Source organism: Paroedura picta, chromosome 1 (genome assembly GCF_049243985.1).
Source record: "Paroedura picta isolate Pp20150507F chromosome 1, Ppicta_v3.0, whole genome shotgun sequence".
Classification (NCBI taxonomy): Eukaryota; Metazoa; Chordata; class Lepidosauria; order Squamata; family Gekkonidae; genus Paroedura; species Paroedura picta.
In genome coordinates this window covers 89590636-89609419 of record NC_135369.1, presented here as the reverse complement: position 1 = coordinate 89609419, position 18784 = coordinate 89590636, and the positions used below count along the sequence as shown (strand labels likewise).

Here is an 18784-nt window from a genome sequence, read left to right as displayed (position 1 = left end):
CTTATACCTTTTCTGACCTGGCAATTAATTGGTTACTTTAGTGACTGATATACTTATTAGTATCTTTACTTTGTCTCCTAAGATTCAGAACATTTAATATTTGGAAACATGTTATTGTGAAATTACTTTCTCTCACCAAAATCCAGATTTTGATTTTGTACCTCATCTTACTTCTTGCCTTTTCTATCCCTTCTGAATGTCTCCATGCATGTGTTCAATATGCCATACTAACTTGTCAATCCTAAATATTGTGCTGGTATAATTGGTTAATATCCAATCATGTTCCATGCAATCTAAAAAAAATTATTCAGGTTTCTTTCAGTGCTTAAATTCCACTGATGATCCATAGGAGAACACTAGGTAACAAAAGTTCCAGCTTTCTCTTTACCCCTAATCATTTTCTGGCCTGTAGTGCCTTTACAAGCAACAATTATTCTCCTAGTCTCAATGACATATTAAGGGCATCCACCTTTTGTAACTGCTGTAGAAATTATATTCCTCGTAGAACCTATGATATATCAGAGTCTGCTCTCTGCAGCTGCCGTTTTCTCTAGAACCAATCTCTACAGTTTGGAAATAAATTATAATTACAGAACTCCAGGACCCACCTGGAGGTTGGTAACCTAAGTCACAATCCCTCAATTGGTTGCCATAGCTCCTTTATGTTCAAATATATATATTACTTCTCAGTTCCCTTGTCCACAGATGTCAGATTAGACTATGGAAGATGTCATTTTAAATCCCCACTCTGTTATGAAGGTGGCTTGGTAGGCTTGAGCCAGTCAGTCTCTCTCAGTGTAGCTTACTTCACAGGGTTGTTGTGAAGATAACATGAATAAGTGGTGGTTGATGTCTAGTGCCCTGAGGTCCTTGGATAAAAGGCAGGATCAAAATATGACAAATAATAATGTAATGAATGTAATAAATAAAATAATGAATCATATCTGCTGTCTCTATAAGTACCCACTGACTTTCACTGAAAAAGTGGTGTATACATTACAATAAATCAGTCAATCTTGCCTATTTATATTGCTTCTCTGGGGAAATGTGAAGAATTTTGGATTGTTCAAGACCTGTCAATGACCACACAACAATACTCTCTAAATTCAAATCCATTTTCTGTAATAGTAATCCCACTATGGTCCCTTCAAAATAAAATGTTGAGACATAATTCTGCTGTTTCAGAAATTACAGCATAAAACTCCATGGCTAACCAGCCCAGTATGTCACTTAGCATATTAACATTGAAGTGGAAATATGATACGATCACAACTTTTCATAAAGGAACACTGAACCACAGCATATGTGTGTTTTAAGTGTTCCATATTTTAGTCTGGGAAAAATATAAGTTTTTTGTGAAAGTCATTTGTAAAAGCCGCTTTGCATCCTCATTGGAGAGACAGACAGACAGACGAAGGAAGGAAGCCAGCCAGCCAGCCAGCCAGCCATGGAAAAATCGCCATGGTCAGGAGCATGCAGGAGAAGGCTTTTCCATTCTCCCTAAGATGGAGACTTTTGGAAAAGGGTTGACAACCCTGGATTAAGAAACTCCTGGAGATCTGGAGTGGAGCCTGGAAAAGACAGTCTGAGGAGCTGAAGGAGCTCAACAGAAATAGGATCCTATCCAGCACACCTTCTGAAGGTATTGCTTTCTTCGGAAGGCTAAGTAGAGTCAGTACTGGGATGGGGCACAAACAAGGAAATCAAGGATCACTACTACCCAGAGGCAGGCAATGGCAAGCCAGTTTGGAAGGTTTCCTGCTAGGAAAATGTAGCCACAGCAGGAAGAGTCAGAATGCTGCCCTTCTACTGCCCCCAAATTCCTCACCCCCATCTTTCCAGTGCTCCCAGAGTACTGCCCCTAATCTAAAACAATATTCAAGGTGCACCCTGTCTTGCTAATTTGCCTCTCTGCCATAACAATGATGGAAGATGGAGACAAGAAACTGGCAGACCAGACAGAAGCTGCTACTGGTAGCAAACTGATGGGTGGTCAAGCCAGCTGTTTGTGATATCCTCACTTATCCCAAAACTTTAGTGTGGTACTGGGTTACCTACTTTACCTACTTTTTGCAGTGATTGTAAAGAGACTAACTGGATCAGCAAGGGAGCAGCAGTGATGGTAGTGAGCAAACCTGCCATCGGTATACCAAACCCCAGCACTACACTGAAAGGATTTCAAGCAGTACTTCCTGTTGTTGGAAGGTTTGGAAAGAATTTTACAGAGTGCTCCTAACTGCGCTTACTCAAGAGTAAATTCAGTAGGACTTATTTCCAAGCAAAACACACTTAGGCTTGCATCTTTAGCCTCCCATTACCACCTTCTCAGCCAAAGCCTGCTGGAAGAAGTCTTACGTAACTTGAAACCTTTCCACTTTAACAGGCTACCATTATTTTACTTTATACATGGAAAACTGCAGGTGGAAGGGAAATTCCCACATAAATCCATGACATGTCTCTTCAACCCGGGACTCAAAGATCCGGCAAGTTCTACTCTCTCCCAGCGCGTGTTTTTATTTTTAGATTTTTTTTTACCCCAATCGGAGTAGGTTGTAATCGCCTTAAGGCTTTTGAATCTTCAGAAAAACAAAACCTCGTAAATTAACAAAAAGAAGCCTCACTCGCGTCCCCCGAGAACCCGCGACTGCAGGCAAACGTAAACCCAGCCCCCTCCGGCCGCCACCCTGCATTGTTCTTGCTGTCTCGGCAGGCTACTGCGCGGCTCTGTCTGTCCGCCCCGCTCTAACTGCTAATTTCTCCTCACACAGAGAGCAGCTTTGCTAGGCGCGAGCACCACGCGCTCAGCCCCCTTCCGGGGCGCGCACTCGCCGGTTGTTGACCCGACACGCTCACACACACACACGCACGCCCTCCGTATGTGGGTGCCTCGCGCGCGCGCGCAGGAGAGGGAGGGTGGGGGAGGAGGTGAGCGGCGCTTGTGACGAGCTCCTGGTGGAACGGCTTGAGCGGTCACGCGCACGGAACGGTGTATGCCTCGCTCGCTGGAAGAAAAGGCGGGGAGGGAGGCAAGCGAAGGAGACAACTGGGGCGGGGAGGCGAGGCGAGGCGGCTGCGGCGCTCTGGGAGGCGAAGGAGAGACGCCGCCGAGCAGGAAGCGCTGCCGCCGAGCCCGGAGCCAGTCAGTGCCTGCCCTCGAGCGGAGCGGGCAGAGTCCGCGCGGGGGAGAGAGAAAGGGTTCGTGCGGCGAGGGGCGGCACCGGAGGACTGACCGCTTCCAACCTCCCCGGCGCCGCGCTTTACAACCCGCCAGGAACTCCGCGCAGAAGCCGCGCGGCCCGGCCCGGCGCGGCCCTCCCGGCGTGTGGGTGGCTTGCAGAGCCCCGGCGGATTGCTGAGGAGGATGTCGGGCGGCAGTGGCGGCGGCGGCAGCCGGGAAGAGGAGCGGCGCAAGCTGGCCGACATTATCAACCACTGGAACGCGAACCGGCTGGACCTGTTCGAGATCAGCCCCCCCACGGAGGTGAGCGAGGGGGAAACGGGGAGGGGGAGGGGGAGGCCGCCGGACGCATCCTCCGGGCGTTCCCGTGCCCCGTCCATCTACGCCCCTCCGCTTGGAGGTGAGGCCGGCGGCGGCGCTTCCCACCAGCGCCTCCATCCTGGCCGCGCAGAGGCCCCGCCCCTTCCCGAGGTGAGAGACCCGCCAGCCCCAGTGGGGCACCCCCTGCCGCCTCCCTCCCTCCCTCCCTGGCGCGGCCGTCGTCTCTCCCTCTGGCTACAGGAAGGCGACTCCCACCGATCTCCCCTTGTTCTCGGTGGGAAAACAATCCCCACCAGTACCTGTACACAGTTGGACGCCCCCCTCCTCGCCCTATGCCCTGGTTCCCCGGATGAGATTGTCTCGCCTTTTGCTACCTACCACTGAGTTGTTCCCGGTTCACCCCCCCCCCCCCCGGTTTCCCTTTGGTGGAGATTCGGTTCCCAGTGCAGGCCTCGCTGGCTTGGCTGCCCCACCCCCTTGCAAACCTTCTTGTCAGTCTTGCCTTTTGATGGTGCGCTGTTATTCTCTGATGATCCCCTTTCCAGATCCTGAAAGAACCAACTGGTGGTCCCCATCATTATCCCTTCCTTTCCAAGGGCTCCCCTGTTTCAGCAAAGTGTATACAGTAATGCTGACACCTCTCCAGGGATTAAAATTTGGTATTTAGGACAAGTGGGAAAACCCAGGGTTAGTTCTGTAGAATTGACAGCAAAAAACAAAAAGGCATTATAGTGTTTGAAAGGCATTCTTTTTTTGTGTAATCTTTTCCTGTTTGTAGTTGGAGGTTGTAGAAAGTGCCTGTCTTTTAATAGGTGTGTGAGAGTCCTGAGATCTGGAGTGGGAGGGTGAGATCAGGAAAATACCTCTTAATATTTTAGGAAATGGGAATCAAGGTGATTTTGTTTGAGGGTAGAAGATGAACTCTGCAAAAGTGTTACACTGCTTACAAATAACTTTTTTGAAATGACCAATACAATGAGTAGTGGAGTGGGTGACTGACAGAGAATGCATTCACCAGTTGTAATAGAAAACTGGCAGAGCGAATGACTACAGAAACTCTGAACATGCCAGTATTCTTGAAAAGTAAATATTATGATCAAGCTTCACTGTATTGAAAACTGACAAGCTGTACTGGCAAAATATACTGGGAAATGTTTTCTTAATACTTCCCCCTCCCCAAAGGAACATTCAGGTCACGCCCCATTACTGTGTCTCATTCTTTTTGGCTGGTCAGTGTGTATGTGTGAGTCAGTATGAAAGGTGTGGGTGAAGTATTAATAGGCAGTTCATTCTGTTGCGGTCAAAACAGGATTGTACTCTCGTCATTGGATGCAGGCTGATCATGTGCCTGTTCTCAAGGAAGAGAAGGAAATTTACACTTGCTTTTGGCTCTGTTCTTCAGTTACTAACAAAAGCTTAGTGATTAATAATGTATTTGTTTTCTTTATCTTTAAATGGGCAACATTTAGCCAAAATGATTCCGACAACGTTCTGAATTTACTTCAGTTTGACGAAAGGAAATGTTTTTAGCAAAATGGTTAGTGGTAGGGCATATGGGTGGCATGTAGATAGTCTCAGGTTCAATCTTGGTATTACCAGTTAAAAATATCTCAGATAACAAGTGTTGGGAAATACTTTTTCTGCTTCAGTTGCTAGAAAGCTGCTACAAGTCAACATAAAAAACATTCAGCTAGATAGACAAAAGTTTGACTTGTTATAAAGCAGTTTCATATTTATATTCTCATGACTTCTATGCAATATTTGAGTCTGTGACAGTTGAACCTTTGTATGGGTATATAGTAAACCCAAACTCTATCTTTTAAATAACTTTTGGCATTAATACAGTTAGCCTTTCTTGGTTTTAGACAGAAGTAGTTTGCCAGTTCAGATTTTCATTCACACATGATCACTGGTTTCATAAAAACATTGGTGCGGAATTTTACATCTTTGGCTTCCCTTCCAATTTTCTGACAGGTTAGGTTTGTTCAGTCATTATGTTAGCAGCTGCCAACTAAGACTTGAAAATCTAGTTGTCTTAGGCCACCTGTGCAATATGCCATGATACTTTCTTCTGTGAAGAAAAAATTTCCCAACGTGATAAGACTGGAGCAACTGGAATTGCTTGTTGAAATATGTGGCAAGTTGTACTGTGGAACATTGCACAGTTTTAAAAAATATGTACCTTGATGTATAATGATAGAAATCTGCACCTGTGATTTACAGGTTACTAGATCATAATCCCATTTATCGTAGGGATGCATAATATATAATTTTTAATACACTGTAACAATTTGGTATAGCTTTTTTGTCATACTTCTATGTTTATAGTTCTCTCATGTACACACTTCATTCTGGGATTAGAAGAAGAAAAAGAGTTGATTCTTATATTCCACTTTTCCCTACCCGAAGGAGGTTCAAAGCGGCTTACAGTCGCCTTCCCATTCCTCTCCCCTATCAACATTATTATATGAATGGGGATACTGTGGGATGCCTAGTGGTGGAGTTAAGAGTGTTTTGTAAATTATCTGTGGATTCTTGTACCATTTTTTGCTAAGTTTTGCTTTGGACAGTGGCGTGGTAGTAGGATGTACAAGCACTGTTGTTGCAGTGGTGGCTGGGTCACTGTCACTGTCTTACAGTGGTTGTGCTATCTCCTCTTTAGCTATGATATGAGGGAAACAGCCCCCAAACTGTAGCAACCAGGTTCTTCATTGTCTGTCCTCTCTGGTATCTGATAAAGGAAGCTTTGAACCTTCACTAGCTTATATCCTGAATATCTTGTTGGCTTGTAAGGTGCTACTGGACTCAAATTTAGCTGTTTTGCTGCAGGAGAACACTGCTACTTGTCTGAAACTAACTCTTCCCTTTAGCTTTCATATATATTATATATATGCTGGTGCAGTAATGTAAATTTTCCAGGAATTTTGAAGCCATTTAGGGCCAACTCTTTTTCTGATCAATCTCTTTATAAACATTTTGAGAAATTATTACAGTATATATTATTGAACCTACACTTTTAATTTTATTCCTTTTAAGAACAAAGTGCATCATGGTAATAAATAACATTTCAACATTTGACATACTTATGAAATGTATATGCACAAATCCTTTATTCAAACAAAAATTGGAAAAAATACCTAAAAGCATACATACATCTTAGGTTTTCCATCCGAGGCTTTCTCCCTAAAGTTTTGTTATTCCAGTGACAGAATTTTTGAAGTTTCAGTTCCCTTCCTCCTCCTGGCTGTGATGATGAAGGCTGTGGACTGACAAGGGGGGGTGGATCAGCTGTGGTGAAGGAGCATATTGGCCATTGCTGTGGAAGTCCCACAAAACATGTCACCACCATGATCAAGCACTGCCTGTACCATCCTGAGTGATAGCTGGAAGAGTTTGGCTAAGGCATAAACCAGTTAAATGCATGGCTGGCTAGGAATCATTGTTGTCATAGGATAAGATGGGATCCAGTTCAGCTTACAAAAACATTAGGCAGATAGATTGGAGAGGGGCCCTCAGGACCCTCAGGTCCATTTCATGAGGTTGGCCTTAAAGGGGGTAGTACGAAACAGCCTGTGGTCTGACTAGGGGGGTAGTCGGTGGTTGGAGGGATTGGAATAACTTCCTGACTCTGGAAACTGGGGTAACAATGTTACAAAGAAGGTTTATCTTGAAGTAAAGGAAACATCTCAAATTACTTGCATCTCATGTTCTGTCCTGAGCAGGTGGACCTATGTTGTGCATAGAGGAGAAATGCCAACCTCCCAGCTCCTTATGCTCTTAAGTGCTCAAATGGACTTTCTTTATACTCTGGTAAGGCAAACCAATTAGCTGCTTGTTTCTTTCTAGCAGGTGTCCGGGTATTGATCCTTTAAACCAGGCTTTCTCAACCAGGGTTTCATGACGTCCTAGAAGGATTTCCTGAATGGGTGGGAGTTAATTAATTTTGTATATATTTTTTAAAATTTATTGGGTGATATGGCCATATATGGTCATGTTTACCCCCCTCCCAAAATTTTCAGTGACGGATGGGAAGGGTCACTAGATGGGTGTGTACACAGCTCTGCTTCCCAACTAATATTCTGCACAAAAATGAAAAATGTCTCAGAGTTTTCTCAATATACAAAAAAATTGAGAAAGGATGCTTTAAGGTTGAACATGAGGTAAAAAGGTTGACCATGAGGTGGGGGCAAATTAAGAGGACAGCAGATTCAGATTACTGATTTTAAATCTATATCCACTACAACAGTGGTCCCCAACCTGTGGTCCGCGGCCCGGTGCCGGGCCATGAAGGCCAGGGCGCCGGGCCGCGGTTCCCTCTCCCCGCCCCCCTGCAGTAAAAAACTTCCCCGGGCTGCAAGCTTGCAGTCTCCTACCAGGTGCTCCAGGTGGCATCGCAACATGGCGAGACAAGAGGCAGAACTAACCTGAGAAACCCCGAGAAAAAACCAATTTATATACAACTAGTGAATAAGCCCGCTGCAGTCTTAATGCAACGGGCGCTAGCGGGGTCGGCGTGGGGCAGGGCAGCTCTCCCGGGGCTCGTCAGTCTGCGAGGGTGATGGGGCTGCGGCGCAGTGAGGGTCGGGTGGGCCGCATCAAGTTGGGGAGCGGCGAGTGTGTTTGGCCGTGGCTCGGCGGGCCCCGGCGGTGCGCTGGCTACCTGGGGCAGCATCGGCGGCGAAGAGGCGAGGCGTCGGCGGCTGGGTGCTGAGGGTCGTGGCATTAGGAAGGTTGAGAACCACTGATCTAAAGTTTGCTGGTCAAAGGCAAGTAGGAGTCCACAAGCAAAGAGTATGCTCCTCATGATTTTTAAAATTTATTTTAATTAACTACCCTCTTAGGTTGCATTTCCTGCAAGAACCTCTGGGCAGTGTACATTATTCTTCAGTCTTCCACTTCACCTCAAAATGTTGTTGTGAGAACAGGAGAATGTGATTGGGCAAAGGTTACCATGCATAAGTTCAGAGATGCATTTAGGATTTGAATGTGCTTATGTTTATAGACAGGTATTATTCAGTGTCACAGATTTTTCTTGCATACGACTCTTCATACTGCACAGATCTTGAAAGGTACTTTGAATGAATGAAACCTTGTGTTAAATTTTTTTTAGTTTGTCCTGAGAGAGAATACTCCATGTAGGTTCCTCCCCCCCTCAATTATTCCCCTAAGTTTACAATTTTTTCATTGGGGAAATTAACAAATCAAGTTGTTTGCTTTGGCCTTTTTGTTACTCCTTACCCTTATTTGTACCTTTGTGGCATAGTTGCTGTTTATTACTCATAATTGTCAAGTGTTCAGTCAGGTAAATGAACATTTCTGTGAAAAGTGTAGCATTGCTAGAACATGTCTTGGAGAGGACAAATGTTTTCAAGAGAATAATTATGCTTGGTCTGTAGAAAGTAGATTAAGTGTATTTTTCTTCTTGCCCAATTAGTAAAATTTAGTGCTGATCAATGAAATACATGGGTAGTAGGTACAGGACAGACAACAGAAAATACTTTTTTATGCATCATATAATTAACTGGTGCAGCTTCCTGAAACAGCATGTTGTTATGGTTGCTACCTAAGATGGCTTAAAAAGGGATTTGGTGAGTTCATGGAATTCAAGTCCATTGCTAGTTGTTATTCATAATGGCTGAAAGGGACTTTGATGTGAGGAAATGTAGTATGCCTCTAAATGTCAAATCTTGGGATCAGAAGCTGAGGAGCTTTTGACCACTGCATCCCTGCTTGTTGCCTTACTGTGCATCTGGTTTGTCATTGTGGGAAACAGGATGGTGGACCATCATTCTGATTAAACAGGGTTGTTCTTATGGCTTGACAATTAGATGCAGTTGCATTGAAATTTAGAATTTTAAAGTGACGTTCATGCAAATATGTAATAATACTTAACAGATTTTATGTAAATAGCATGTTCTCAAAAAGTGCTGTCCTCATACATGAATATCCATCGTATTCATGAATGCCACAGGGCTTGGCCCCTAGTACTACCATAAATTCAGTTGGATGCATTTAAAGTTTAGCTGGAGAGAGATGGCTTGACCCAAGGATTTGAACCCAACCTGGGAGTTCTTGGCTGTAGTAAACACTGTTTCCTAAACATTTAAAATATTCTAGGACAAGATTGAAAAAGGCTTTCCTAGGGCTCCACCTTGTAAATGCTTAATTCTGCTGGTGATCATTTCTGTGTTGAATGTATCCTACATTTTTATCCAGCAAGGAACTCATAGCAGTATACATGATTATCCTTTCTTCACTTTTCAAATTCTCTAGATCAGTGGTCCCCAACCTGCGGGCCGCGGCCCGGTGCCGGGCCACGAAGGCCATGGCGCCGGGCCGCGGCTCCCTCTCCCTCTCCCCGCCCCCCCCGCAGTAAAAAACTTCCCAGGCCGCAAGCTTGCAGCCCGGGAAGCTTCTTACTGCGGGAGGGCGGGGAGAGGGAATCAGGGCCGGGCCACGCATCACGCATGCACGGCCCGTGTGGGCGCGGCATGCGCGGACACGGCATGCGCGGGCGCAGCCCGATGCGCGGGCGCGGCCCGATGCCCTGCCGGTCCCCAGCCTCAGAAAGGTTGGGGACCACTGCTCTAGATTATGAGATATTGATAATTCATTTTCGTCCTGAATGAAATATGCTGCAGACTTGAATAGATTAGGTGGTGCTGTGTAGAGAGGCAAACTTTAGTTGAAGATACAATAACCACTGGGTTGATAAGATGTCTCTGTAGCATCAGTTGAATGCATGGGTTCTCTGAAAAGCAGAGAAAATATGGTAATCATTATAATTACAAAATTATAAATAAATTTACCAGATCTGCTAGGTAAATAGTCAATGAAGTTCAAATTGGGTAATATATCAAATGGTGGGGAGGAGAAACTTCAGATAGTCTCATCCTATGAGGATCATGTTTTACCTCTGCTTTTAATGGAATATGTTTGTTACACTTGATGCTATAGAGACATTCATTCAGTCGTTTGCTTTTTATTATTTGTTTACTAGGTAAAAAGCCTGCTGCACATGTAAATGCTATGGGCACTAGCGAGGTGTTGGGGAGGGGACGTGGCGTGCGTGCGGGGAGTCTGGCTCCGCGAGGTGCAGAGCGGACTCCCTTCCTGGCCCATAACAGCATGTGCTGCTTTGGTGCTGGCACCGCTGCTGCATATGTGTGGCACCTTCCTCACAGCCGCGCCTGCCACCTTGCCACAGCCTCTTAGCTGCCGCTGCAGCACCTTCCACCTCCCACTTCCTCAGGGCCACTAATGCTGCTTCCCCACCACCTCCTCGCCTGCCACCTCTTTGCTGCTGCAGCTGCCTCCGGCGGCCAGGTGCAGCAGCAGGCTGGGCAGGTGTCAGCGGCTGGTGGGGAGTGTGTGGCAGCTTGTGGCTGGGGCAAGGCGTCCAGAGGTAGGTGGGTGGGCTGGTGTGCAGCGCTGGAGCCGCATGTTGTGTTGCCAGCTGGGGCAATGGCAAGGCAAGCAGAAGAGTGCCAGCATCTGGCTGCGAGGCCTGAAGGTGGGTGCTCCAGGGGCTGGCCCAATCCGGCAGCGCTAGCTTTGCTGGGCATAGCCACTATGGACTGTACAGGCAGAAGTGCAGGATGGACACGATGTGTCCCGGTCAGCACTCCACCCACAGGGGCTTTTCCAAAATATTAGATGGAACAATGGTAAGGATATTGATTAAAATAGTTATATCTCACTTTTCCTTATGGCTGAAAGTGGCCTACAAATCATTATAGAAAAATCACAGCTTTTAAGCATATGAAATAAAACTCCAGATAAGTCCTTCCTCCAAAGAGATATGTGTAAAAGCATACTGCATATAATGAAGAAAACAGACATTAAATAATTTATGGACTTTCTCCCTCTTTTGTGTGGTTAGATCCAGATTCATGGAGTTTTGAAAAATTAAGAAGTTTGCACACTGTATTGGGTTTTGTTCATAACAAACGATATTATATGGTTTTTGGATTTTTCCTTTGGTAAATAGTTACCTACAATAGTTACCTACAATCTCTGTCAGCTAAGTACACTGTCAACTAAATACAATCTGTTCCACATAATATATTTCTGGTAAGGGCTTGGAGGAGGAGCATGTCTCATGGTTTAAGTGCCACTCAGCGCTTAATACCCACTCAGGGCGGCTGTCCCACCCCTGAGTGTGTCCTCCTCCAGCCAGCTTGTCTCTCTGTCCAGTGGCCAGCCAATCACCATCCATCCCCCACCCTAACCACCCCGCCTCCTTCCGCTTCCCTCTGAGGCTCAGAGTTTGCAGATCCCTGTTGCATGAGAGTTGCCCCTGCAGGTGAGTGCCCTAACAGCTGCCTGAGGCCTTTCCAGGTCTTAAACTCCACCCCTCTAATCTAGCACCCATTGTATTCATGAATGCCACAGGCTTGGCCCCTAGTACTACCATAAATTCAGTTGGATGCATTTAAAGTTTATTTGGAGAGAGATGGCTTGACCCAAGGATTTGAACCCAACCTGGGAGTTCTTGGCTGTAGTAAACACTGTTTCCTAAACATATAAAATATTGATCCACCAATGGTGAATTATGTTTTTGTGTGCATTCTGTGCATTTAATCTTTTTAGACCCTTAAATTCATACATTGTGAAATTATTAAAAACATAATTTAAATCTTCAAGGGGGAAAACCATACCACATATTTCTGCTTTTAAATTTTTTATCCTTAAAAAAACCCCCTCAGACGTAGATACTGAAGCTCACTGGAATTAAAATCTAAAAGAACATCAATTAGAAATATTCCTCAGATGGAATTTTCATCTTGGCTAGACTGGTGTGGTCATGAGTGAGGCAGCTGTGAAATTAATGAATTCTGTTTGGCTTTTTGTTCATAATGCAAGGATGCCAAGTAATTTACTCAAAAAAAGGGCCACAGTTCAGGACAATTCACAGTCCACACCTAAGTGCCCAGATGTTTCTGAGATTCAGGACTGATAGTTGGTAGACAAAAGTGTGTTTCTTTATCAGATGGAAAGCACTGAATGTGCTTTGTCATATCATCATAAAATTAATAAATATAATCTGCAACAATAACAAGTGAGTATATATGATGCATTCCATTCATACACTCAAAGTCGCCACATCTTCTGCCTCTTTGCACACATTCTGAAAAAAACAGTAAGAAGATAAGGTGAAGGCTGCTCCTCGATGGCTCTGACCCTGGATTGGTTCTTACACAGGTAAACCTGGGTCTAGGTTTGATTTCATCTTCCATCGTCTTGTGCAGCCCCACATTGGAACTGCACGTGCACAGGCTAACCATGGGACATTTTCTTTCTAGCTTTAAAACTCCGAAGAGGTGGCACCCTACCTTATTTGGAGCTGGCACATGTGCGGGATGTGTCACATGCTCCAACAGCAAGCACCCTCTTCCATCAGTTAGAGGATAGAGACTTTTTGAGTGCTCTGGTGATTTTTGTTGCCATCATCATGGATAAAGAAGACTTCTTAGGTCAACCAAAGACTTGTTTACACTCCTTGTGTTGATTCCATGGAAAGCAAGCCCCATCATAAATTGGGCTATCCCTGTTTTGTTGTGTTTGTGGTCCCTTGTTATGGTGTCCAAGGCACTTAAATTTTTTTTCAAAATGTGGAAGAAAAAATGATGCACAGTGATGAGCTTGAACTCTTCCTTCTGTGCTAAGGAAAGCCTCATAATGTTGGAGCTTGTGCAGTTTGCCATTGCTTTACTCTGAACTGGCTTGGTCAGGTAGAGCCTCTAGGCTGAAAGCCAAACTATGGGACAGGGTTTTCACTTCCTCAGTTTTGTCCAAGATGGCTCTGAGTTTGGGTTCTACTGTCTTGTATCCACTTCCCTCGACTTGGGCCCCTATTGGTTCGTTTAGTTCGTACAGGCCCAACTAACAGGATGGCTTGGATCCCTCCAAAACTATTGCTTTGGTCACCCTAAGGACAGAATCTAGGCACCTATGTTGGCCTTCTCCAGGACCATCAACCAAACTTGGGTTCCATTCTTGAAGCAATATAACAAACATAAGAAGAAGATCGAGTCTGTGCTGGGTGTGACAGGTTTTTGCCCCTGGCTCAGGCCCTGGCCTGAGGGAATGCTCTCCCTAGTGAGATCAGGGCCCTCCAGGACCTTAAACTGTTCAGGATGGCCTGTAGTTGGTATGTTATTGTTATATTGTTATATTGATACTGTTCTATGTTAATGTTCAAAAATGTTTTATGTAAACTGCCCAGAGCCGTAGGGAAGGATGGTATAAAAATCAAAACAAACAAACAAATAAGACAGAGCTGTTTTGCTAGGCCTATGATTCAGGTCAGGAATATCATGATGAAAATGCTGGCCTCCCTGCTTGAGAATCCACCCAACTGCCCACAGATGAACATTACTGAACCCCCCTCAGAAGATCTGAAACGCAGTATTTAGCATGGAAACACAGTTTTTAGCATGATTTTAATGGTTTTCATAGTTTTAGAACCTAATTAAATAGTTGAATAGTTATAATTTGTTATATTTGTATTGTTTTTGATGCTACCTGACTCAACTGAGAATTTAATAATTATTATAAGGGTACAGAAACTGATCAGGATGAGATCCTGGTTCTCCCACACATCCCCTCGCCACATCTACCTTCCTTTACCAGTTCCTTTTCAGATGCAGATTATAACCAACCTAGCATCCCTGCGGATCAACTAGCACCTCAGAATTGGGACTTCATCATGGCAACTGGTGGGCCACCCTCAGTGTTCTTACTTTATGTTGCCATCCTATTTAAATAGATGGGTTGGGCATCACCCCCAAATTTTAGAGGGGCCTGACTTGAAGAGATGGGGATACATGGAAGCTCACCCCACTCTGGTTATGTTCTGGTCTCCATATCATAAGCCTGAAGAAGAGGTCTCCATGGCATCTTGCTATATTTCCAAGAGTGCCTCAGACCCATCACCAGGTGATACCACTACAGTATCTTCTAATGCAGATTTCTATCTCTACAGGGGATGAATGCTAAGAATGTAAAAGCCCTTGATGTTGATGTTTCCACTTAAGACAACCATCCAAAGGGCAGAATTTTGATTAATCTCTACTCTTGATGCTGCAGGGATAGTTGCATTTTTTATCCTGGAGGGTCTATTGGACTTCACAGATCCAGTTTGCCATCTGGACATTTAAAGAAGAAAGTTTTGCACTTCTGTCACCTTCAAGACCAAATTATCAATCAAGTAATTATGGGAGACTACCAAGTTTTCCTCTGGGAGAGAGTTTTCTAGTACCTGGGCAAATTGCATGATGATTCCCAGTCTCAGGTTAAACTTCCAGCGGCCGCAAGAAGGCAGAGTTGGGCGGGCGGGCGGGCGGCTGGAAAGGAGCAGGGCCCTGCTCCTTTCCCCGCATCGAAGTGGAGGCAATGGTGGCCAAGGAGGCAATGGCCTCCTTGGTCCAGGAGCTTCGCGGCTCCTGATTCACTCCTCCAAATTTTTATTCTGGACAGAGCCCGCCCTAACTCCTCCCCCAAGCCCTTATTGTTTTATTTAGTCCGAGGTGCCCGCGGCGCCGCGGGCGGTTTTAAGACTAGGGGCAAAGCCCGTTGGATCCAAGAATACAACGGGCGCTAGAGCTTGGCAGTGAGATGAGGAAAGAGAGGAGTTGTCCAGTCTGTAATGGCATGGGGTTGAATGTGTGTGTTGTGTGGGAGATTGTGGCAGCGTAGTGGCAAATGAGGGCATGGGTGTGGAGATATGGGTGTCAAGAACCTGTGGTGTGGAATGTTCGTTGAGTGTGGGAGAGGACTGGCCTTTGGGAATTGTGGCATAGTGGTTACAGATGAGCTTTACAAACACCGTTTCCATTTGTCTCCCCACAATAGTCAACCTGTGAGATATGTGGGGCTGTGAGAGGTCTGAGAGAACTGGGAATGGGCCGCAGTGACCCAGCAGGCCTCAAAGCATTTTCCAATCATCTTTCCTTCCTCTCCCTCTCACTAATTACAGTTTCAGGCTGTAAGTATTTATTTAGATCTTCCTGCACTTTCCCGACTCACAGGACTGATGCTGGTCTGCCTGTCTGTGCCCCAGAATACAAACAGTTGCTGGTAAGGGCTGGCTAAAGCCCATAGCCCAGGAGGGACACACCTGCACCACTCCCTCTCAACTGCAGGCAAAAATGGCTCCTTTGAAGGCTGGACTCCGAGGCATTGTTCAATTTTGAAGTCCCACATGCAAACCTCCAGTAGTATTTCCAACCCAGGGGTAGCTAACCTCTAGGTAAGGGCTGGAGAGCTCCTGGAATTACAGCTCACCTGCAGAGTATAAAGATCAGCTCCCCAGGCAGAAAGGGCTACTTTGTTAGAAAAGAAACATTTAAGGGCTCCCACATAGGTTGTTGCTGAATTGAAAGACTTGAGGCCTACTGCACAGGGTTGTTGTGCAGATGAAACATGAGACAAAAGAGCCAGTTACCTCTGCAGAATAACGCTGTGCAGTGGCCTCAAATCTGCAGAGAGTTGCAAAGAAGAAAGACGCATGGCTTGGCTGTGTCTAACCCCCGGCCAGAGCAGTATTTTAAGTGAGAAGAGGCTTTTCTGTAGCCTCCCTGTCAGGCAACTGTTTGGCAGAAGGGGAAAGTCCCCCCTCCCTCTAAAGGAAGGCCCTCAGGCTCCCCTGCGTTGCTCTTGGAAAGGCCTCCCTCCCCTCAGTCAGGGCCTGTCAGAGGTTCCTTCACAGCAGGCCTGAAAGGGGGGAGGGGGAGCACTCTGCAGCCTCCTGCCAGCTCTGTCAGGGTTCTGAGGCAATTTGCAGTTGGACATGACAGTTAGGACAGCCTTGGGGCGAAAAGGGCTGGCACAGCCTGTCCAGGCCTCTGTTCTCATTCCCCTTGGCGGCCCTACTGACCTTCTCTCCCTTTGGTGGTCAGGAGCAGACTGGCAGCCATTTCTCCGGATTGGCCCTGGCTGGATGGAATTTTGGTCTGTTCTGGTGAGGGACAATGACACCCGAAGTGTGTTGTAAAGGGCCAGGGGGGGGGGAGAAGGCGTCCTTCGGGGCCCACCTCCATTTAGTCGAAGGACCACATGTGGTCCGTGGCCCACAGGTTGGGGATCGCTACCTTATTGAATGTCCTGGAAGGTTGAAGTATTCCCCTACAATTTTTTTCAGTTTTGTGGGTTTTGATGTCAGACCTGTGTCCATTGATTCTTTGGCGGAGGGTTTGACCTGTTTGACCTATGTATAGAACAGAGGGGCATTGTTGGAACTTGATGACATATACAAGGTTAGAAGATGAGCAAGTGTATAAGCCTTTGATGTAGGTGATGTTGTTAGGTTCAGTAATTGTGTCATTGGAGTTTATGTGGCAGCAAAGTTGGCATCTGGGTTTGTTGCAAGCTCTAGTACCACTGTCCATGTTCACATTAGATATTGCATTGTTGTGAGTGAGTTGTTTGAGATTGGGGGGCTGAGTGTGTGAAAGAAAAGGTTTACCCTCAGTGCTTGGGAAAGAGAACTCATTGTCCAGTAGGGGTTGTAAGTCACTGATTATGTGTTGTATTTGCTTGAACCTGTGGAAGGCATTGTTAACATGTTATAATGATGGAAAACCATTTGTGATGGATTTCACTTTTTAAAAGTTTAGAAGTGCTATGCAAGTAGTTGAAAGACTATGGAAGGTTAATTCTTCACAGAAACAAAAGTGTTGAGTGGCAGGCTGCTCCAAGCAATCTGATTGGTTAATGTCAGCTTAACAGAGAGAGACTTAAGAGCAGCAGGCTGAGGAGAGAGTCAGGCAGATTTCTGCCATAACTGAGTTGTGGCTAAGCAGTTTTAACACGTATGGGCAATTGGGGAAAGTTGGCAAGAAAGTTTGGGAAGTAGGCAAAGACTTTAATTTGGAAAGAGGATAGGTCTTCTAGAGAGAAAGAAGAAAATTCCCTACCCAGTCTAGCAGGGAGTTAGCTCTGAAGACTGCAGAGATCTGGAGTACTGTGTGCAGTTCTGGAGGCCTCACTTCAAGAAAGACGTAGATAAAATTGAAAGGGTACAGAGGAGAGCGACGAAGATGATCTGGGGCCAAGGGACCAAGCCCTATGAATATAGGTTGAGGGACTTGGGAATGTTCAGCCTGGAGAAAAGGAGGTTGAGAGGGGACATGATAGCCCTCTTTAAGTATTTGAAAGGTTGTCACTTGGAGGAGGGCAGGATGCTGTTTCTGTTGGCTGCAGAGGAGAGGACACGCAGTAATGGGTTTAAACTTCAAGTACAACGATATGGGCTAGATATCAGGAAAAAATTTTTCACAGTCAGAGTAGTTCAGCAGTGGAATAGGCTGCCTAAGGAGGTGGTGAGCTCCCCCTCACTGGCAGTCTTCAAGCAAAGGTTGGATACAGACTTTTCTTGGATGCTTTAGGATGCTTAGGGCTGATCCTGCATTGAGCAGGGGGTTGGACTAGATGGCCTGTATGACCCCTTCCAACTCTATGATTCTATGATTCTATGATTCTATCTCTCTTCCGGTGGGGGTAGAAACTGTCTTCAGAGACCTTACGAGTCAGTTAAAGTCTCAACAGCAGTAGTGGTATTTCAGGGGAGGGTGTATGGATGCTGGAAAGAGTTCGCCAGCCTTCTGGGAACCAAAGGAGTTAGAGAAAACTCAAAGAAATTGTATTGAAGTGTTTGTGGAAAACACTAGCACACAAGCCTCTCAACATAAAGATTTAAATCACTGTGAAAAGTTTAAGAAACTCAATATTAGCTTGAAACATAAGAACTAAAGTCTGTGCTGATTAGCTTTACCACAGAAATTTCTATGTTGAATAAAATATTTTGTTAATTTGGAATATAAAAACACCTTGAGTGTCATTTAAGTTTTAAAAGTTAAAGTGGACTCCTGATCCTTTCCTCAGGAACCTGGGCTGATCCAGTAGCCAAAATCTAATACTGTGATAAGGTGGGACAACCAGAGTTCTTCAGCAAAGAAGAAAACAGAGTGGTTCAATCAGGAAAGGGAAAGAAAGACCAAGAGAAAATCTTGCCTCTGAGGAAGGGAAGTGAACAGGGCCATCATACCATCATTAGTTTTAACGTCACACTTGTTTATTAAATCTCAGGGTAGCGTATAGCATGTAGAAACACAGTGGATCTCTATTCAAGCACTGCAAACAATTTTGTAGCACATGGACATCTTCTATTGCAGGTTCCACTTGCCTCAGCGTTTGTTAGCAGTGTCATTGTCTTGCTTGTAGATATAGATTCAGGTGGGAAGCTGTGTTGGTTTGAAACAATAGAACACAGCTTGAGGCCAG

The 18784-nt window shown here is 45.4% G+C and overlaps 1 protein-coding gene across 29 annotated transcripts in view; it reads left to right on the top strand.

Annotated features, from left to right (window-relative positions):
- The first annotated feature begins 2847 nt into the window (after positions 1–2847).
- Positions 2848–18784, top strand: part of AFDN (afadin, adherens junction formation factor) — a 132280-nt gene continuing 116343 nt past the window's right edge. For 5 of the 29 annotated variants that reach the window (XM_077347368.1, XM_077347416.1, XM_077347352.1 and 2 more), the window contains exon 1: positions 2853–3481. In XM_077347368.1, the coding sequence (XP_077203483.1) occupies positions 3362–3481 (120 nt within the window). In that variant the 5' untranslated portion in view covers positions 2853–3361. Of the gene's footprint in view, positions 3482–3629; positions 3650–18784 lie in introns of those variants that run through there. The other 24 variants (XM_077347458.1, XM_077347440.1, XM_077347359.1 and 21 more) reach the window with 10 other exon arrangements.